The 22,877-nt window shown below is 39.7% G+C and overlaps 1 protein-coding gene across 2 annotated transcripts in view; it reads left to right on the top strand.

Moving 5' to 3' along the window:
• Positions 1 to 22,877, top strand: part of KPNA4 (karyopherin subunit alpha 4) — a 52,969-nt gene that overhangs the window by 2,722 nt on the left and 27,370 nt on the right. For both annotated transcript variants that reach the window (XM_074190844.1, XM_074190843.1), the window contains exon 2: positions 21,986 to 22,030. In XM_074190844.1, coding sequence (XP_074046945.1) covers positions 21,986 to 22,030 — 45 coding nt within the window. The remainder of the gene's footprint in view (positions 1 to 21,985; positions 22,031 to 22,877) is intronic.

The raw sequence follows: 22,877 nt of genomic DNA, 5'->3' as shown, positions 1-22,877 counted from the left end.
CCATTGCCTCTCCCAGGTCTTCATCTATGATTGTTATGGGATTTACCTACTCAATCATAGATGGGTTGTTCATGGATGACCTTGGTAGCTCAACTTGTCATTTAAAATAATCTTTATATGTGAACGCCAAATTTAAATAGGGTAAAGACTGGACCTGTGATTTCAGTGGGATAGAGAGCCCTTGGTTGGGGGGAGGGGTGAAAGAAAAGGGAAGCCAGTACCCTCTTTCTGCAACTTCCTCTTGAAAGTTGCCCTGGGGGACAGTAGGTTTCAGGAGGAGAACTGGGAGCCCAAGGTTCCTCCCTTTATAGCTTTTCCACTAGGTGTTCATCCCTTCATCTCTGGCTCCAGGCAGGTGAACTTGGCCTTTTGAACTGATAATCTCCCATCTTTGTGTTTTAACAGATTTTAACTTAGGTGATAGTACATAGATTCCCTTCTATAGGACTAGGGGAAATTTTTGCTAAATGTATTACAAACTATCTTACTGTTCAAGGTTGTGTGTCTGTTGCACATATGTGTTCTTTTCTTTATGTGTGTAATATTTAGTGCTATTTGACCACAAATGCATTTGGTTTTTTCCAGCAAAAGCTCTAGTTTAAACACCACACAACCTGATAAGATCCTATGCTTGTAAATAGGTATGCAGTGAACATTTTCTGATAGTCTTAGAGATGCTTTGTTTCATGTGAATTACTGCTTTCTCTTTATTCACTTTTAGGACAAAATTAAGACTCATGTCAGTTAACCATTGTCATCTGTCTTTATTTTATTATACTTTGATGTATTATCTTAATGTAAGTGAATCTTTAGATTTTTTTTATTACTAAGCATCCTGAAACAACATGTGTCTAATTTGGTCTTCATTTTAATGAGGAAACAATCATTCTCTCCCTGACATTTGAGATGGGCAATTGACCAATTAGTTACCTATTGATAGACCCCCTAAAAGAAGTTTTGTTTATATTTATTTGGCAACATATTTATACAGTGGCAATCTGCTTTGGTGCGCTCCTTGCCTAGGTCCTTCAGTCTGATCAGGGGGTTTCTCTATTTTACTTAGGCTGACTTTGTGTTTGAGGGCTTCCTCCCTTGAGCTGCTCCAGGAAGTCTGCCACTGGGGCAAACTGGTGTTGTTTCTATTTCTTTTCATTTGTTCATTTCATTTCCAAATGGGAATATGGGACTTCTTGTTTTTACCTCTGTATGTGTTTTGTGTGGGGAGGAGAAGGCTACAGTTACAGTAGCTCATGGTTTTAGAAACACAGCAGAACCTCAAAATGCTAGGGTTGAAAAAGAGGATTCCCCGTTGTTATGTGCTTGTGATGCAGTCTGTAGTATTTCAGTCTTGTATTTCAAGAATGTTATTTTTATAACCTTCCCTGAGATCATCCTGGATATCGCATTCACTTAGAAAGTCTCTAGTGAGAGGGTTCTTTGGACCCATTTTTCTATTGGGGAAAGTATTTCTAGAGCACCTACTATGTGCCCTTTAGACAGACTGTGTCCCTGGATCCTCATAACAGTTCTGGGAACTGTTGCCAAGTGTCTTGGATCCCCAAGATGTTCACTTGATTCCAGGTCTGCCTTTAAACCTATTCGAGTTAGCACTCACTTGAAAAAAAGAAAGAAAAAAAGTTTTCAGAGTTCTCAGATGATGCAAGTTTCTATATGTCCTTTCCAAAATCCCCCCCCAAAAAAGTCTCTAAAATTTCTAGCACCAAAGATTAAATTTAGTTTAATAATTTGATGATCTCAGATAATTTCAGTCAACATTGACTGTCTGAATTGATGAAACCCTCCTCTTTTTTTCCCATTTAAACCCATTTTGTAGATCCTTATCATTTTTCTCCTTGACTAGTATAACAGCTGCTTTATCCAGACTTTCCCCTCACCAGTTTATCCCCTGTGTCACTGCTAAATTCATATTCATAATACACACTAGTGTCTTCCTCTTGCCCCTAAAATAAAAGGGAAAACTCTTGGCTTTTAAAGTCTTCTACAGTGTGACTCTAGTAACAACCCTTCCCCTGCTTGTTGCTCATCACCTCCTTCACATACTCTACATTCTAGCCATAATGACCCTCTTGCTGTTTCCCCAGAATGGCATTTCCTGACTCTGCCTTGCACAGATGAACACTCCTTCCTCACCTTTACCTTATAGATTCCCTAGCCTTCTTCAAAGCTCAACTCAGACCACCTCCTTCTGAAAGCCTGCACTGATGTTCCAGCTGTTAAGTAATCTTGCATTTTGTATTGCCTCCATTGATTTATTTGTTCTCCCAATGGAATGTGAGCTACCTGAGGGCCAAGACTGATATCCCCAGTACTTTCCATGTGATAACTAGTTTAGAGATAGATGGGCCCCTTCAAGTCATTGAGTCAAACTTTTTTTTTTATAAATGAGGAAAACTAAGATAAATAGTCATTGGCAGAGATAGGATTTGAACCCAGCTTCTCAGATTCCAAGTGGGCCATGATAGGAAGTTCATAAATGCTTGTCCAGTGTTTAATGATTAGACTAGTTGAACAATAGCTTCCTCCTTATCTAATCTTCCCCCCCCCCAAATTGTTCTTCATTTACCAAGCTGACAAATTGTAAAGCACAGATCTGCTCCCAACTTGAACCATCAGGACCCTGCTTTTCTCAGTCGTCCTCCTCCTCTCCTGACCTCTAGCACCCTAGAGCTCTCTCCTCTCTCCTAGTTCTGCTATTTGACTGTTCCTCCTTGGATCTTCATTTAGGTCATGTCCCATAACCCTAGGTCCTCTTCTCATTCATTCCCATGGAGTCTGTTGTCATCTCTGGGCAGATAAATGGTTTATCTAACCTAGCCTTTGCTGACCTCCAGGCTCTCATGTCCAGCTGCCCCTTAGAACTCTGGAACTGCCTGTTCCGTTCGCAACTGAGCCCTCCTTGCCCCCCTCCTGACATTTCTCTTCCTGTCAGGTGCACCCAGACTTGCCGCTCTGACTGCTTCTCCCCCTTTCCTCCATCTCATTTGTTGCCAACTCCTGCCTTTTCTCCCTTTCTAGTAAATCCCATGTGCTGCTGTCTTCTCATCTTGTGTTGCAGTAATGTTTACTCTCATGCCACCTCCTTATTCTGTAAATTCTAGCCCTTCCTTTCTGATTCTCTTACCTTTGCTTCCCACCTCATCCTCTGCCATCCAGTTACAGGGCCTTTCTTAACTTCTTTGCCCAAGTCACTCTGACTCTACATTCTTCCTGACTGCCCCCATGTCTGGACCAGTCTTGTACCTCAGCTCCACCTCCTGGCCCTCATTTCCTCTAATGCTAGTCCTCTCCCTCCTGATTTCTTCCACCTAAGAAGCACCTAACACAGGACCTTATATCCAGTAGACCCTTACTTAGTAAATGGTCAGGGGTTTCAGGAAACGTTCGAAAATACATACTTTAAGGGGCGGCTAGGTGGTGCAGTGGATAAGGCACTGGCCTTGGAGTCAGGAGTACCTGGGTTCAAATCCGGTCTCAGACACTTAATAATTACCTAGCTGTGTGGCCTTGGGCAAGCCACTTAACACCATTTGCCTTGCAAAAACCTAAAAAATAAGAAAATACATACTTTGAAACAGTCTAAGGCTTAATCATTACTTTGTTATTATTTTTATTTCATTTCATTTTTTTCTGACATATAAAAGATAGTTTTCAGCATTCAGTTTTTTTGGTAGGATTTTGAGTGCCACATTTTTCCATCACCCTCCTTTCTCTACCCTCAAATAATGTGATATAGTTTATATTTGTACAATCATAATCATTATGTATTTAAAGGTAAGAGGTTTTTTAATTCTCTAATAAGCTGTGGAATGGTAGCTGACTGTATCATAATTTGGAGAGAATCTCATATGATGAATATGCCAAGGTGACTGAATTAAACATCTAAGTAATACCATATTTCCCCTCTTCTTCCACCATACTTATGATTAAAAATAAAAGCATTAAATGCTTTTACTATATGCCAGTCACTGTTAAATACTGGGATTCAAATATGAAAGAGAAACCATCCTTACCCTCAAGGATCTTCTTTTAATAGGGAGAGGCAGCATCCCTTTGGGAGAGGTGACTCAGGCAGGCCTTTTGGTCTAAAAAGTCCCAGGGATGGTGAATGGAGCCAGAGGTAGGGTGAAGGCCGTGGAGATGGGGTTCTGGTCACTGTTCACAGAGGAAGTACCCATAGGGCAATAGGAAGATGACCAGGGAGAAGCTAAGCCAAGATCCAAAGAGCAGGCTGGATGGAACTGGAGTCTCAATTGGCAGGACAGCTGAGCTTGAGGGGGAGAATGCCAAAGCAACAGTTTTGGGAGAACATGACAGGAGATGACAGTGATATTTATTAATAATTGTAACTAGCATTTAAAATGCACTTTACAAATATCTCTTTCCATCTCATAACCTGGGAGGGAGGATAATATCACCATTTCACAGATATCCAGTATCACCTAGCCAATAAGTGTCCGAGGCTGGATTTGAACTCATGTCTTCTGACTCCAGGTTCAGTGCTCTGGTATACTGCAAGCCAACCACCAAGGCTATCTGCTCTGAAACTCTAGCCTTCCACCCCATGGCACCAAGATTAAGGCATGGGGTGGAAGGCAAGGGTTGCAGGGCAGAGTGTCTTAACTCCTATTAGGCTGGAGGAAAAAAAAACTTATTAAATAATATTCTCATCCAGGAGCAGGGAATGTCCATCCTGGGTTGTATAAGGCCATGAAATCATTTAGTCTGGCGCTACCATGACAACTGCAGGCAGGACTTGAAATTCAATAAATCTAGGAACTTGTTAGAGGTGAATTAAGTGTTTGACCAAATAGAGCAGGCTAAATTTTAAGTTCATAATTGTGTATGGCCCTCAAATGACCCTTGGCAGAAAAAAAGTTCCTGTCTCACCCCCAAAACAGCCACTGTATTTATATAGTCCTTTATAAAAATAAAAATTTCCCTTAAAGGAGTGCCTTCTGTGGGTTCACTAAGATTGTAGTGAAAGGACATTGGGTTTGGAATCAGTACCCAGGTTCAAATCCTAACTCTGCTGCTCCCTTTGTTTATTCAAGCCAGGCCCTTAGCAATTCTGCATCAATATCCTTAAATGTCATACCTGAAGGCATTTCACTACAATCCTAGTGAACCCACAGAAAGCACTCCTGGTTCTCTAATCTTTTCAGCTTCATCCCATCCCTGATTCTTCACCCCACTTTCTTGGCCATCTGGCCACACCCTTCATTTCCCTGAGCTGGAGGTACAGGTCTATCAGCTTATCCCACATGCTTCCAGCCCAATGGGAAGACTTGAGCATTAGAATCTGGGGCTTGCTGCCAGACCCAGAGTTGCTGAAGTTCTAAACTTGAAGAGAAGAGCAATCATAAATATGAAGTATTTTAAATTGCTTATATATAATTTTTGAGTTTCTTGTAGTTAACTTTGCTGTTGGTGGTTGTAACTTTGGGTAAGTCATTGTTATTTGAGATGCTCATCTCTACTGACTTTAATTACTAGTCATTGTAGAGCCATAAACCTTCCCTCACACCTTCTCCATTCCACCTTAGGTGGTATTGTGGAAATAGTATTGAATTTGGAATCTCTGTTGGCCCACTGATGAACTTGGTGGCCTTAGTTGTGTCACTTGACCTCAGTACTAATGGGTATGATCATATTTGCCCTCCCTGCCTTATGGAAGTTTTGGGAAGCTATAAGGAGGATGGTTTGTATAAAAATGGTTGGTGTGTAAAGCATTGTGTCAATCATGCCTACTGCTTATGCCCTTGGCCGCAAAGATGCTTTTGTTGTTGTTAAGAATACAAAGAATTCCAAAAGGAAACTGCTAGAAAAATGTCCTGGGTTATTTAACCTAAAGACATGCACTTGCCCATCCATCAGTGTTAGTCCTGTGCTTTCCAAGAGTACACTTCCAACTCTCATGACCATGCTTTGCATTTAAGTTAGGAGTATTCTGTGATGGTCAGAACAGTTCCAAAGTAACTTGTTATGATGTAAAAATGCAGTGAATCAGTGCTAGGGAAGGAAGCTCTTGGTATGATGGAATTAACTAGGAAAAGCTCATGTTAGAAGTCATCATATTCTCTGTGATGTGCCCCATAAAGATATCACACATTCATTCAGACATGACTGGATACTCAGTTTTTTTTCCAAGCATTTATAGAGTGCTAGGCACTAAATAGAGAAGGGAGAAAATCTGCTTCAGGCAGCCCCCATTCTAATGGGGGAGACAAACCTGCAGAGAACTATGGAATGAAACATTTAAAATGCTTGGCCCTAGTAGACATAGAAATGGTTATTCCTTTCCTTTGCCTTTCTTTCCATGGAAGGTAACCTCAAGGGAAGGCACCATTGTCGAAGGAGAAGACTAGGAAAGGCCTTTTGAAGAAGGTGGATTCGAGATGAAGGAGAAAGTGAGACAAAGAAGGAAAGTATTAGTCATGTGAGAGAGCCAGTGAAGCAGGCAGAATGGGAAGACCGAGTACCCTTTGGGAGGACTTGCCAGAAGGTAGCTAGTGTCCCTGACTTATAGAGCATGTAGAAGAAAGTGAAGTTAGCAGACTGGAAAGGTGGGAAGGACCCAGGTTGTGATTTGTATATAGAGAGGATTTTGTGTTTGATCCTAGAGGTATTACGGAGTCATTGATTTATTGTTTACTGATTAGGGTATGGTATGGGTTGGATTTTAATTGAATAGTGGAGCTGGTTTGGGGCTAATGAGTAGGTTATGCTATGTTAGAGATACCCAGTTTGTACTTAGTAGATGTTTATTGATTGATTCAGTATGAATTTGGCTTCTTGTCCTCCCCCAGCTCCCCCTCCTCTTCCTTCTCAGCCCACAGGTAGAATATCTATAATGTGAAGCAGGTACTAAGAACTTCTTACCACCATTTCTCATATAGTCAAGGAATGGTAAATACTGGGAGTCTTTGAGTAAGGAAGGTAGCAAAAGAAACATTACTAGAGCTCAGTGTCCAGTAAATTACCTACTACCCATTTGGTGTGGTGGAAATTAGCCATATTAAAGTTTTATACAAAGAAAGTAAGTGTATAAAGTTTTAGTGTTGGTGACATAATTTCATTGGAAACTTGGTATTTTATTTTGACTGAGAAGCAGCGAGTGTCATATTGGACAGAGCATAGGAAACTGAATTCTAATCCGACCTCAAGACACTTTTTAGATTTGACAATGGACATGTTATATAACTTGGCCACAGTTTCCTATTCTGTGAAATGAGAGCAATTATAGCAACCTCCAAGGATTATCATAAGGATCCAATGAGATGGTATTTGTAAAGCGCTTTATCAGTCTTAAAGTGTTCCAGAAATACCCTTCTATAATTATCATCAATTATGCTGCATATAATTCTTGTTCTGGAGTTCAACTGGTTGTCCCTCTAGCATTTGTCTTCTCGATGAGCACACATTCTCTCATAGCTTAAGACTATTAGGGGGTTAAATCACTAACATGGTTACCTCTGTCTCTCACTACATACACACATATAGATATCTATCTCTATCTCTCTTTTTATATAATATAGACAGATAGATAGATAGATAGATAGATAGAGATAGATGACCATATAGACATAGTCCATTTAGAAATCTTTCCTGACTCAGATAACTCAGAATGCTATCTTGATAACTACTTAAATTGAAAATGCACATTTGAATTGTCCCTTCTGTTATTTTGGAAAGCACTTTATCTTCAAATTATCTTCAAAATATCTTCAAAAATTGTAAGAAATGTTGACATTTTAGACTTGGGCAGAGTGATGGTTTTAAAAACAAACCTCTATGGGCAAAAGGGAAACAGCTAACTTACTTTAAAAAAATCTAGTTGGAGCCAATAGGAAGATGCTGGCCTACTCATGAAATCATATGACCAGTCTCTTCCAAAGTAAGAACTTTTTTTTAGATTGCCTTTTTTTGAAGAGCCAATGAATGGTATTATGTTCTATATTAAACCACAAAAACTTGATAATAATTTTGTAAAAGGGGGAGAAAGGATCACATTTTTGGTTAATCAGATATACAGTGAAATAGAATATGGCCCTTATATCATCATTTTTCATCAGACAGTTATATAACAGCCTAATGCTCACCCAGCCTTTCTTGTATACTATCTGTGCTTCTCTAAATGACCCCAATATTCAGCTCTTATCTCAGACTCTCCATCAAAGTTATTCAGTCAACAAGCATTTGTTTAAGGACTGTTGGCTCAGCACTGTGCTATGTTCTAGGGATACAAAAGGGCAGAATCATGGGCTTTGCTCTCAATCAGCTTGTGTTCAGAGTGGGAGTAACAGGAACTGTGTTTTTGTGAGCTACAGACTAAGTATATGGAAGGTAAGGTCAAAAGAGAGGTTCTAGGGAGGTATCCATTTGAGCGGATAATGGATGAAAGTGGAGAGCACTTTGAAACAGTTCAACCAGCAGAGTGTTGGTAGCTGTGTGGTAGTTCAGATATGAGATGATGCAGGCCTGTATATGCACCAAGGGGTGATCAGGACAGAATGTGAATCCATAATATATAATAGGGGTGGTTACTAGGTTTGAAACCATAGCACTTTGACTGCATTTAATCTATGGAAACTATTCCCCATTTACTTGTCATTAAAGTAGCTTCTGGAATTTAACCTCCATTTTTCAAACAATTGAGAAAAGTACCAGTTTCTGCCCTCTCAGTATATTTTCCATATTTTCTCATGTATAAGACATACCCCTTTTTGGAGGATTTTGGGATCTAAAAACTGGGAGTGTCTTCTACAGTGGTTTTCAATTTTTTGACTTGCATTGCCTGTTTTTCAAACTTATTTTGCGCTCACTGGTATATTAAGTGATGTTTTGTCACGTTCTGCCCAGAAATGGCTCAGAAAAGATTTTCTTCCAGTGCTGAATTCAAGTTCAAAGGGATCCAGTTTGCCAAAGTTAATGTAAATCATGCTGCTGTTTGGCCCTCCATCAACTGAGAAAATAATCTGAGACTGGCTATGGGAAGAAGAAACCTGACTGCTGAACCATGCAGAAGAAGGCCATGAGAGGAAAGGCAGCCAAATGGCCTGAGTTAGAGAGGGAATTAGAGAGATGGATTGAAGAGCAAAGGGCATTTGGAATTCCTGTGTTCAAAATGATGGTTCCAAGAGTCCAGAAGAATTGGCTGATGGAAAATAAGCGACTGATTTCAAAGGAGGAAACAATTGGTGCTTCAGGTTCATGAAATGGAATGAGCTAAGCTTGCATCCATGCACCAGACTTGCCCCCCAAATGCCTGAAGACTATGAGCAGAAAGTCCTTGAATTTCCTGATGAATAAAACTTGAGTTCAATAACTTTATATATAATTTTTTTCAAATTTTGGGGCCCCCAATTAAGGTGTATCTTATACATGGGGAAATAAAGTATCCCCTTTTCTAGAAGTAACACATGTATTATTTCAGTGTTCACCTTTTTTGGTAGAAGGGCTAATTTTTAAACCTCAGATAGCTTTGTGGATCCTCACTCCCCTTCCTCCCATCCTTTCCTTGTGTGATGATGAGTCTACTATTGACATCCACTAGTAGAAAAGATAAGACTACAAAAAGCTTTTATAAACTTAATAATACTTAAAAAGGAATTTGAATTAATGATATTTACCTATATTTGAAAAATACTGATACATATTTGCAGGGCATTAATTGTCCAGTTTACTGTGTATATTTTTGTTTTTTATAATGAGCCATAATATAGATAAAGAAAAAAAAATCTGTTTTAATGTACATAGGGACCGTGAGACTCCTTGCAATAAATTTGTGGTCCCATAGCTCTTAAACTTGCAATTTACTTTGCTTAAAAGTTGCACTTCACTTAATTATAATATTTCTAGTGTTCATAACATAGTGTTTATGTTCTGTAAAGTTAACTATGCTAGTCACATAATAACTAGATTTGCAGGTCCCCCAATTATAACCCTATTAGAACTGACTGTCTTGGTCTTTTGGTATAGCATTGTTAAAGGATTTGGGAGTTGAAAGGAGTCTTTTTGATAGCCATCTGGTCCAGTCCATGTAAAAGGGCTTCCCTACCCTAACCAACCTGACAAATCTGTTGGAAACCTGACCAGTCTGATAGAAAACCTCCAAGAAAGAAGAACTCATCATTTCTATAACTATCCCATTCCATTTGTGGAACATTAACTGTTCTGAAGTTTTTCCTGACTTTAAAGTTGAATGATCTTCTCTTAAACCCCTTCCCATTGTTTCTGATTTGGCAGAGAAAGACTGAACAGAACAAATAATTCCTCTTACACATCACTTGATGACAGCTCTCATAGCTCCCCTGAATCTTCTCTTCTATATCAACCACTCAGCTTACAGAGACTTCAGGTCATTCACCCTCCTGATTTCAGTCTTCCTATAGACATTCTAAATCCTGTTGTCAAGAACTGATCACATTGTACCAGGTGAGGTCTGACAAATAGAACTATGAGACAATTATCTCCCTCTTCCTAGAATGCAAATTCCAGCTAATGTTAACCCAGAGTGAATTCGCTTGTTTACTGCCATGTCACACTGCTGAATCACTGAGAACACAAACTGCTAAATTCTCCAGATCTTTTTCAGAACAGCTATCTAACCATGCTTCTTCTACCTTATACTGGCAAGTTGACTAAGTAGAGGACTTTACGTTTGTCTTCATTGAATCTCATCTTATTGGATTCATTCAAATGCTCTAAACTATTAAGGAGCTTTATGATCCTGACTTGGTTAGCCAGTCTGAGTCATCCTGTGCCATATTGAGCCAGCTATAGATTTAATGAACCTTTATCTGCTTTTATCCCAATTATTGATTTAAAAAAATATTAAATAACACAGTACAGTTCCCTAGGCTACTTTCAGGGAAGGCCTTGTGCCACATTGACACTGATATATTAAAAATCTTGTCAGGAGTTTTATATTGAAAATAGAAGCAGGAGATAAATGTCTTTTGTCCTTTTGCCAAACTAGGTGTCACAGAAATTAACAGGTGCAACATAAAAAAAGGAAGAATGCATAGGCCCAGTAATTTACAGGGGAAATATAACTTTATGTCTTGGTAGAGTTGTACTAGAATGTGGCAGTGGAAGTGTATGGGAGTAGCTAAAAGCTGGTGTTTACTTCTTGATTACTTTGCTGATAATTTTATTTGTCAGAAAGTAAAAGGAATACTACTATTCTAAACCTGCTCCTGAACAATAAGGAGAGGAGGAATGGTTGCTGAAGTAGAAGTGGGAAAATTGGAAAGAAGCGACCAAGTCATCTTGGAGTTTGTGATAATTGAGGACAGGAACACCACGGAATAGAACAGAAACTAAAAGAAGGGAATAGGATGTTCTTCGAAGAAAAAGCAGTTGAATTCAACTCATTTTTCACTTGATATTTTTTATCAGAATGACTGTTCTTTTAGTCTATGGAACAGGAATAGCCAGTAGGGAATTAACATCCAAGTTAAGGTGAGTGTAAGAGACTGTTTCAAGTCACTCCAACTAGATATCTGGACCCTAAGATACTGAAAGAATTTGTGAAGGTGATGCTGAGCTTCTTTTAGTCAATAATGATTAAAAGTTTATGAACTATGAGAAGTTAAAGTGAGCAAATGTTCTTCAAACTATAGAACTCGGGGTGCAGTCACTCTTTTAGAAGGAATTAACAACACACAATACACACCTGGAAAAGTCCCTAAAAAGTGGTATAATGATTGTTAAGAGAAATGTGTCTCGTAACTTTGACAATATGGTATAAAGTCCTAGACTTGTACAGTTGACCTTTTCCATAACATTTCTTGTGAAAGTGACCTGAGGTTTTTAGCAGCCTACAAACTCAGTGGCAGCCCAAGAACCAACACTTTGTCCAGCATTAGATAGATTATAACACCATTGTATTTTGCCCTGGTTCAAGCACTTTTCAAATGTTGTTTTCAGTTCTGGAGATCACATTTGAAGGAAGATGATCAAGATAATTAGGGGATCTGAAACCATGTGGTCACTTTATGAGAAAAGCTGTTGGAGGGATCCAAGTGTTAGTGGTCAAAGACTCTTGGTAACCAACTCCCATAGTGGAGAAAAGCACTGGATCTCTAGGATGAGTCTTTGTCAAGTCATCCATCCAGCAGAGAGCCAGGAGGAAACAGAGGCTAGGAAGGTTAAGGTGACACAGAGAACGTGGTTCTGACCCAGTGTAGCCAGTGTGCTAAGTACTGGGAGTACAAAAAACAGTCAAAAAACAACCACTGCGGTATATGTATGTCATGGAACACTATTGTTCTATTAGAAACCAGGAGAGATGGGAATTCAAGAAAGCCTGGAAGGATTTGCATGAACTGTTGCTAAGTGAGATGAGCAGAACCAGAAAAACTGTACACCCTAACAGCAACATGGGGGTGATGATCAACCTTGATGGACTCACTCATTCCATCAGTGCAACAACCAGGGACAATTTTGGACTATCTGCAATGGAGAATACCATCTGAATCCAGAGAAAGAATTATGGACTTTGAACAAGAACTAAAGACTATTACCTTCAAATTAGGAAAAAACCTGTTATATTATTATGTAATTTTACTATCTCATTTTATTTTTCTTCCTTAAGGATATGATTTCTCTGTCATCACATTCAACTAAGATCAGTGTAAAGACTAACACTGCTTCTGTGGGGGGAGAGAAACAAGAATGGAGGAAAAATTGTAAAACTCAAAATAAATAATCTTTGTAAAAAAAAAATAAAAGACAGCCACTGCCCTCAAGGAGATTACATATGTTGCCTACACAAATTTTTGGTAAATGCAGAATAAATACTCAAGACAAAATGGAAGGGAAAGCACTGTTAGTTGGGATCAGAAGAGTTTTCATCTAGAAAATAGGTCCTCAGGGGTGGCTAGGTGGTACAGTGAATAGAGCACCGGCCCTGGAGTCAGGAGATATGAGTTCAAATCCAGCCTCAGACACTTAGCTAGCTGTGTGATCTTGGGCAAGCCACTTAACCCCATTGCCTTGCAAAAAAAAAAAAACTTTTAAAAAGAAATTTTTAAAAATTAGAAAACTAGGACTTAAGTTGCATCTTTCTGTTTTATTTTTTCCAGATTTTTCAAGGCAATGGGGTTAAGTGGCTTGCCCAAGGCCACACAGCTAGGTAATTATTAAGTGTCTGAGGCCGGATTTGAACTCAGGTATTCCTGACTCCAGGGCCAGTGCTCTATCCACTGTGCCACCTAGCCGCCCCCTTTCTGGTTTGTTTTTTTTTTGTATAAAAGTTTGCATCATTGGTCTATAATTGTTTTTTTCTTTAATTTATTTACCTATTAAAATATTCTTGTTTAAGAGTAAGCATAATACCCCTCCCACACCAAAATATAAAATATAAAACCTCATGAGAAATAAAGTGAAAGAAAGAGGAAAAAATGTGTTCCAGTCTGTGTTCTGATACCATCAGCTTTGTTGGGTGGATTACATTCTTAAGTCCATCATAGAAGTTGCTTCCATATTTTCCCACAGTTGCTGCTGATGATTGTAATTCCCTCCATCCATTCCCCCTTATCCCATCCCTTCTCATTTTTCTCCAGGGTAAGATAGATTTCTATAACCCATTAAGTGTATATGTTATTTCCTCTCTAAACCATTTCTGATGAGAATGAAGGCTCACTCATTCCCCCTTTCTGTTCCACTCCATTGAAAAAGCTTTTTCTTGCCTCTTATGTGAAATATCTTAGCTTCTTCATCTCCTTTCCCTTCCTCCCAGTACTTTTCCTTTATCACCCATTGACTCCATCTTTTTACTATATTATACCATTATATTCTACTCCTTCCTGTGTCCTGCCTATACATGCTCCTTCTAACAGCTCTTATAAATGAGAAAGTTCATGAGTTATCAGTATCTTCTTCCCATGCAGGAATACAAACAGTTCAATATCATTAAGTTCCTTCCTCATAGTTAGTCCTTCTCATATACCCCCTCTATGGTTCACCAGAGTCCTGTACTTGGAGATCAAACTTTCTGTACAGCTCTGGGTTGTTTCAATAGGAAAGTTTGAAAGTCCCCTGTTTCATTGGAAGTCCATCTTTTCCCCTGAAAGAGGATGTTCAGTTTTGCTGGGTAGTTGATACTTGGTTGTAAACCAAGATCTTTTATGCCTTTTGGAATATCATATTACAATCCCTATAGGCCCTTAATGTAGATGTTGCCAGATCCTGTGTAATCCTGACTATGAAGCCTCAGTAGTTGAATTGTTTGTTTCTGGCAGTTTTTAGAATTTTCTCTTTGATTTGGGAGTTTGGAATTTGGCTATAATATTCCTGGAAGTTTTTCTTTTGGGATCTCTTTCAGGGACTGGTGAATTCTCTCGATTTCTATTTTACCCTCTGCTTCTAGAATGTCAGGGCAGTTTTGCTGTATTATTTCTTGAAAAATGAAGTCTATGCTCTTTTCCTGGTCCTGACTTTCAGGTAGCCCAGCAATTTTTAAATTATTTCTTCTGGATCTGTTTTCAAGGTCTGTTGTTTTTCCCATGTGATATTTCACATTTTCTTCTAATTTTTTTTACTTTTTTTTGAAAGAGTTTTATTTCTTCCTGATTTCTTGCAAAGTCATCAGCTTCCTTTAGTTCCATTCTGCATTTGAAGGAGTTATTTTCTTCAGAGAGCTTTTTTTTTAATCTCCTTTTCCAGCTGTCCAATTCTGCTTTTTAAGGAATTCTTCTCATTTGCCTTTTGTTTTGCTTTTTTTTTCCCATTAGGCCTAAACTGGTTTTTAACATATTATTTTCTTCAGTATTTTTTTGTATATCTTTCATCAATCTGTTGATTTGGTTTTCATGATTTTTCTGCATCACTTTCATTTCTCCTCCCAATTTTTCCTCCACCTCCCTTAATTGCTTTTCAGGGGTTTTTTGAGTTCATAGTCTGAGCCCATTTTCTATTTCTCTTGGAGGTTTTGGAATCAGAAGCTTCGATTTTGTCATCATGAGTGTGTGTTTTGAGCTTCCATGGGATTAAAGTCATTTTCAATTGTCAGATTCTTTTTTTTTTCTGTTGTTTACTCCTTTCCCTTTTTCTGTTGTTTACTCCTTTCTTCAGCCCAAGACTAATTTACAGCACTTCCATGGCTTTGGGGGCTTTTTTTTTGTTGGTACACCCCACTGGTACCTTTATTCTTCCAAGGTGTTATGGGCTCTAGCCTGTGCTTTGATATGTAGATAACCACAGCACTCCCCTCTGCCCTGGAGCTGTAAGGAGGGGCCCTGCTGGGCTGTCTTAGTATGGAAGCCCAAACTGCAACCTGGCTCTGAGTGTGGGCAAACAGCGGAGTCCTGCCTTCTCCCCTGCTCCCCTCTCCCTCTGTGAGCTGTGCTCTGGAGTTACAGGCTGGTTTCTCTCAATTCTCGCTGCGGGTTCTGTGGCTGGTGCTCCTCACTCCATGCTCATTCTGGTGTAGCAGAATTCTTTCCCCACCCCTTAAAGCTGTTCCTGGCTGTGCTGCTACCTGGGCTTTTTCCAATTCCCGGTCCTGATGAAACACACCTTTCCCCATGGAACTTCTAAGTTATCTTGGACTGGGAAAATGTATTACTCAGTCTTTCTGTGGGTTCTGCCCCCTCTAAATTTTGACTAGAGTCATCATTTCATGGCTTTTGAAGTTTGGGGGGCGAGGAGTTCCCAGGAAATGCTGCCTTCATACTGCCATCTTGACTCCCCCCCCAACTTGATTTTCAAAATCTTTTTTTTTGAGCTCTGTCATAGCCTGAGCCCAACTTCTATATTTCTTGGAGTCTTTAATGCAGAGACTTGGACTTTCTCATCTTCAGATTGAGTGTTTTGGTCCTCCATGGGACCAAAGTATTTGTCTATGGTCAGGTTCCTTTTATTTTGTTGTTGTTTACTCATTTCCCCAGCCTGTGCCTGGTTTTGGGGTGCCTCCTGAGCTTTTGAGTATTATTGGGACACCCCTGCAAGGACCTCAGTATGTGAGGCTGTGACTGCTCTCCTGGTCTGTTGAGTGGCCACAAGCATACTCCTCTGGGACCCCAGCGTCCTGTCCCTGGGACAGAGGACAGACCTCCGTAGTCTCCCTGCACTCCCTTATTTCCATGGGCTGAGCACTCAGGGAGTAGCTGCTTGGCAGCTCCATAGACTGTTCCATCCTGGGTTCTGGGATGTGCTGGGCAGGGCCACTGGCCTGGGCTTTGTGCTTGCTCTGGCAGAGGTCTCCTGCTGATCTCCAGTTTGTGCTTGATGCGCCCTGAGGTGACAGGTCAGGAAACTGCTTCTGCTGCCAGGCGCCCTGGGGCTGTTCCCAGAAGGTTGAAGCTCCTTCGCTCTGGTGCTGCCACCCCTCCGACCCTGTGGAATAGAGCCTTCCCACTATTTTCCAGGTTTCCTTGGGCTGGAAAATTGCCTTACTGGATCTTTCTGAGTTCTGTCTCCCAAAAATTTAGAGTCATAATTTTAAGGTTTTTGAAATATTTTGGAGAGAGCTCCTAAGAGGCTGTTCTCCTGCTGCCATCTTGGCTCTGTCCCCCAGTTGCGTCCTTCTTGATAGAAGTGAGGAATTTTGTGAAATGGGATGGAGGGGAGCCTAAAGGATGGTGAATTTGAGGAATGCAGGGAAGGCTTCTTCAACAGAACTATAGACTACAGGAAGAGGAATTATCTATGATAAGAATGGAAAGATAGTTTGGGATCGGGTTGTAAAGGGCTTTAAAAACTAAATTGGGGGGTGGGGCAGCCAGATGGCACAGTGGATAGAGCACTGGCCCTGGAGTCAAGAGGACCTGAGTTCAAATCCAGCCTCAAACACTTAATAAGTACCTAGCTTATGAAGCCTTGGGCAAGCCACTTAACCCCATTGCCTTGCAAAAACCTAAAAAAAAAAAACCAACTAAATGGGGAGTTTATAATTGATCTTAGAAGCAATGAAAAGCCATTTGGTCAGATGTGTGCTTGAGGAAAATCATTTTGGCAGTTGTTTGGTTGGACTGGAGTAGAGAAAGACTTTAAGCAAGGAACAACAAAGTTGTTCGTTATAAGTTGGTAAAAGGTGATGAAGGCTTGAACTTGGTAGTTAGTCAATAGTTGTTAGCAAAGAGAGGAGTCAGATGTGAGTGATGGAGAAGGAAACCACAATATTTGGCAATTGATTGGACATGTAAGGTGAGGTATCTGAGAGGCTAGAATAATGAATGGTGTTTTTGACAGAAACGGAAGAGTTTTGTAGAGAGGGAGAAAAATAATTACAATAGGCTGTCTCTTTTAAACATGACCTCTGTTGCCTTCTTTATTCTGCCCTATTTAACCTCACTTACCTAGGACATCACAAGTCCGATCCATCTCTGCTAGACCTGACTCTCCCCATAAAACCTCATGTTTCTGTCAGCGTCACTGAGCTGCCTTTTTTATGGGATCGGATCTGGCTGTTCCTCCGCCAGACTAGGAAGGAGATCCAGGTGTCAGTTTATAGGCACAAAGTCATTGATCCCTTTTCTCCTCTGGCCATGTCTGAAGAGCATCTCACCTGAGGCCAGCCAGTCCTTTTCAGGTTGAGTCTTGCACATGTTTACAGTTAGGCATCTGCCTGTGGTTTTGTCTCACTAGTCTAAGATAGAGACATCTCTTTTATTCTGAACCCCTATCCTTGTGCCCTTTCTTCTTAGGCTTCTAAGTGTCTCAGGTCAAGCAAGCCACAAGTCTTCTGTAGCTTTTCAGCATGACTCACTGGTCTGCCTCTTCAGTGGAAACAGTCGCCTTCAGTTCCATTCCATAAACATTAAAGTCTTGCTATTTGTGGCACTAATGTGTGAGCCACTGTTTTAGGCTCCAGAGCTCAACAAAAAGCAAAATGGCCCCTGTTTCCCAAAGAGGCTCACATTCACCTAAGGCAAAAGTCACCTGTGCACAAGTACAATGTACAAGAAATTGGAGGCACAGCAGGCAGGGAGCATTGACAGCTTGGGATTGGGGGTGGGGTGGGGAGAAGACCTGAGATCTGCAAAATTCTTATAATGAAGCTGAACCCTAAGAATTCAGAAAGGTGGAGCTAATTGGAATTAAGGGCATTTACCACTTTACTCCATGGAGAGTCAAGTAGCACAAATATAAAGGGAATTGATACAAGAACTTTTGGGAGGAAGGCATAAGCAAGTGAGGTCAAGAGGCTTCGTACAGAAGATAATGATTAAGGAAGGGAGGATTCTCAGGGGGTGAAGTAAAGAAAGAAGTGTATTCCCTGAAGGAAGGAGATGAGGGACAGAGAGAAGTCTAGTTTGACCAGAAGTAGTAGTAGTAGTAGCAGCAGCAGCAGTAGTAGTAGTAGAAGTAGTAGTAGTAGCAGCAGCAGCAGCAGCAGCAGCAGCAGCAGTATAGTCTGATGTGGATGCACTCATGTGGTTTGGGGAAATATGATTTTCTACTCATTCATTTTTGCAGTTAAGAATAGAGGGCATAGGGGCGGCTAGGTGGTGGAGTGGACAGAGCACCGGCCCTGGAGTCAGGAGTTCCTGAGTTCAAATCCGGGCTCAGACACTTAATAATTACCTAGCTGTGTGGCCTCCGGCAAGCCACTTAACCCCATTGCCTTGCAAAAACCTTTTAAAAAAATAGAGGACATAAACTATTTGCAAATACTATGTACCAGTGTTAATTTGTTGATGTTATTTAGGCGTGTTCAACTCTTTGTGACCTCATTTGGAGTTTTCTTAGCAAAAATATTGGAGTAGTTTGCCATTTCCTGCTCCATCCCATTTTTTGGATGAGGAAACTGAGGCAAACAGTGGAAGTGACTTGCCCAGGGTCAAATAACTAGTGAATGTCTGGGGCTAGGTTTGAATCCAGGAAGTTGAACGGATCTTCCTGAATTTAGCACTGTGATGCCACCTAGCTGACCCATTTAGCATTCTTAAAATTCTTTAAATGGAGAAGCATATTTTAATGATTTATAGCTGGAAAATATTGTACTCCAAAAGAATCCCAATCACAAGCCTTACAATAGCCTCTCCTCTTTCCAAGTCCAAATCCCTTTCTCAGATATTTTCTTTAGCTATGGGACCTAGGCCAGTCACTTAGCCTTCTTCAGTCTCACTTTCAGTATCTATACAGGAAGGATAACAATAGTTACAGGATTGTTATGGGCATCATATGAGAGGATATATGTTAAGTGCTTTGAAAACTTGCTATCACTTCTTTTCTCCCTATCCTCACCTTCCCTTCTGCCTCTTCACTCTCCTTTTTTTTCTAGATTCTTCTCTCCAGAGTATCTCACTCAGCTACCAACAAAATTTCTCTAGAGTTGAGATCTTTTTTGCCCTAGGAAGAAAATGGCATATTGCTCAGCTTGGTCTTTTAAGTTCTGAAAAATCTGGCTGTTTTTATATCCTAATATTCACACATGGTTAGTTTTTACAAATGTGTGTGGTACATGACAGAAGAATATGTAAACTATTTGCAGTAATTCTCAAAGTTCTAGTTGTCTTATGTTTCCTAAAACTCTTTCTAGATCTTTAACATCTTTTTTATCTTTTGTTAGTTCTGTGTCACTATTCACTACTTTTTCTGATCTAGTTCTTGGCAGCATTACTTGGATAAATTTAAGTTTGAATTCTTTCTCTTATATTTTATTGACTGTAAATGGGCAAATTTCCTTACATATAAATTGTTGTGCTGACTTTAAAGTTGTGATGAGGTTTCAAATAAAATAATGTACTTTACAAACTTACAGTAATATATACAATTTCAATATTCTCTCCCTTTCTCTTCTCAAATTGCTTTCTGTCAGACTGACTTTTGTGTATTTTGTTGTAACTGAGGATAACCTAACTCCTCAGGAGGTTGTCCAGACTGAGTGCATCCATCCTTTTCCTCCTATTCACTTTTTTTTTTTTTTTTTTTTTTTTGCGAGGCATTCAGGGTTAAATAACTAGTAAAGTGTCAAGGATCTGAAGTCGGATTTGAATTCAGGTCTTCCTGATTTCAAGGCTAGTGCACTGTCCACTGTGCCACCTAGCTGCCCTCCTCCTGTTTACTTTTAAGCTCCTTTGCCATCTGAATTCTGATCCCAAGATTTGTCCATTCAACTGAAATAGACTGCTTTAAAGTTTACAGAATACAAAGTTTCACAGCCCTTCTGTAAGGTTGTCGGTACACATCTTGGCCCATTGACATCAGTGTCAGAGGAAGGGTTTAAACCCAGATCTTCCCTTCTTCAAGTACACATACCATCCCATTCTGCCCATCATTTTAAATAATTAACTTTCAGTATTCTTGGAATGACTTAATCTTAAATTGAGTTTCATGCTCTGCAGATTCATTTTTCCTTCTCAGGTTCTTCCCCTTTTATGAGATAGGTAACATTTATACTGCTCTTTAGATTTGTAAAATGGGGAAACTAAGACTGAGAAAATGATTTGCTAGGGTCACTCAGCTAATAAGAAAGTATCTGAGATGGGATTTGAATTTAAGTATTCTTTATTCCAGGCCCATGTTCTTATCCCTACCCCACCTAACCTTGCCACTTGGCAAAGTTGTTGCTGTATTGTTCTTTTGGCTTTCCTTTTGGGGTAGCTACTTATTAAATTATAAGAAATTGGATCAGAGGGTGGCTAGATGGTTCAGTGAATAGAGCACCAGCCTTGGAGTGAGGAGTACCTGGGTTCAAATCCGACCTCAGACACTTAATAATTACCTAGTCGTGTGGCCTTGGGCAAGCCACTTAACCCCATTGCCTTGAAAAATCTGAAAAAAAAAGAAAAAGAAAAAGAAATTGGATCAGTCCACGTGTCCCCTATGTACTCTAACCATTTTTTTTAGCATTATTTTATATAGTTTACATAGTATGAGTTAAAGTATCTTCATTTTTAATTAGAAATTGACTTTCCTCCTTGCTTTATTTAGTCAGTGAACTAGCTACACACAGACAGTTGTTTTTGGAAATGACCAGTTTCCTGTCAAAATATGTAATCAGTTTTATTATTTGTAGTCATCAAATGCTTACCACGTGGAGACACTCTTCTTAAAGTATTTGTGATATGAGGCTTTTGAATAGGCTTCATCATCCTAAAACTTTATTTTCACCATTTTCCTGAGCCCATCTTCGCCTTGTTAGTCAAGTGTGAATAGATTGATATTGCCTTTGTTTGGAGACCATATATGGTCAGGGACCTTGTCCAGGAAGTAACCTCCCAGAGGAGTTGAGGATGCATCAAGCTGGAGCACATCCTGCTGGACCGCAAGTAATGAAGCATTCATGCCACCATCAGGGCCAGAAATGGGGAAAGGCTCTAGCTTGGGAGCCAGAGGAGCTGGGTTCAGATTCTGACAAGTCATCTTCTCTCAGTGTTAATTGGCATCTGTGAAATGAGAGTAAATGACCTCAAGGACCTTTTTACCTTGAATCTACTGACTCCATCAAATGGATTTTTACTGCTTGCTTATTACCCTTTCTCTTTACCCCAGCCTACTTTGCCCCCCATTTTATGTCTTGTATATTTCATTTTTTTTTCCTAAGAAGCAAAGAACCTAGTTCAGATTCTTGAAAGTGGGAGTCTGTGGAATCATTTCTTTTATATAAAAGTCCTCTTTGATGTAATAAGGCGGCCCCAGACTTGTGGAACTATGGGAATATTATCACCAAACTTAAACCAGCATAAAGTATTGTATCTTCTGAATCACTGTCATAAAGAAGGTTTCTTTACAAGTGTTGCTTCAGACTGTATTCTATTCATAGTATCAATGAATTAATGTTCTTTTACTTAAGAAAATAAAGGTCCTCTGTTAGGAATCTTAATGAAAAATTGCAATCCATGGTTTAGATGTAGCTCATAGAAGTTAGATTTATTTAGAGGAAATTCTTCAGTTTCATTACAAAATAGTCTGAGCCCAGCATATTTCCTAGTAACTATATATTTGGGGGAACACTACGAGTAGACATAAGAGGCTGTCATCATAATCATGGGTTTTTTCCTTCTTTTAACAGACTATGAGAAGACAGCGAAATGAAGTTGTTGTTGAGTTAAGGAAGGTGAGTCTGAATCAAATAATACCTCCAAATCCGGTTTGTCCAACTGACTGAATGAGTACAGTTGGTACTGTGCTAAGTGAAAGGTCTACAAATAAGAAAGTCAACCAGTCACAGATAGTACTTCAAGAAAGTTGTAAATAAAGGTTTTGTGTGTGTTGATTGTAACACTTCCCACTTAAGTTTACGAACTTTAGATAGAGAGGTAGGCAGCCACTGGTAAGATGGATAGAATGCCAGCTTCCAAGCCAGGAAGTCCTGAGTTCAGTTCCTACCATTGACTCATGCCAGGAAGATCTCTCCTTCTTACTGCCTCAGGCAGTAAATTAGAATCTCTAATCTGTTTGGATTGTCATAAAATGTGGTACAGATCTAAAAGTTACAGCGGTCACACACCGAGTTTGATGTTTATTAGAACTATGACTTAGACAAGAAAATAATGGACACATTGAGTCAGAACATTACCTGTAACTTTCTTTTAAGTTTGTGTCATCATTTAGTGATTTGTTTTTGCCTGTCCTAAATTAAATAATAGCTATTAAAATGACATTTTATTGCTTCTTAGAAAAGGGTATTTTAATGTATAACGGTTCAATAGGTGTACTTTCTAATCTGACTTTTAGCCATCTTTGCCTGAGGTTTTATTTAAACACTGGTTACTCAGCCTGGAGAGTGAATTAGGGAGAAGAGATCTGGTCTTAGAGTAAAGAAGACCTGGTTCAGATGCTGGCTGTGTAACCTTGAGCAGGTCACAACAACTCAGTTCATTGAGACTGCAGACTGCAGAGAAAGTGCCAGCCTTTATCACTAGAGAGAGCTTTCCCATCTAGGGGCTCCCTATATCAATAAA

Source organism: Macrotis lagotis, chromosome 6 (genome assembly GCF_037893015.1).
Source record: "Macrotis lagotis isolate mMagLag1 chromosome 6, bilby.v1.9.chrom.fasta, whole genome shotgun sequence".
NCBI classification, from domain to species: Eukaryota; Metazoa; Chordata; class Mammalia; order Peramelemorphia; family Peramelidae; genus Macrotis; species Macrotis lagotis.
The sequence above is the reverse complement of the archived record's forward strand: the minus strand, read 5'-3'. Positions and strand labels throughout refer to the sequence as shown.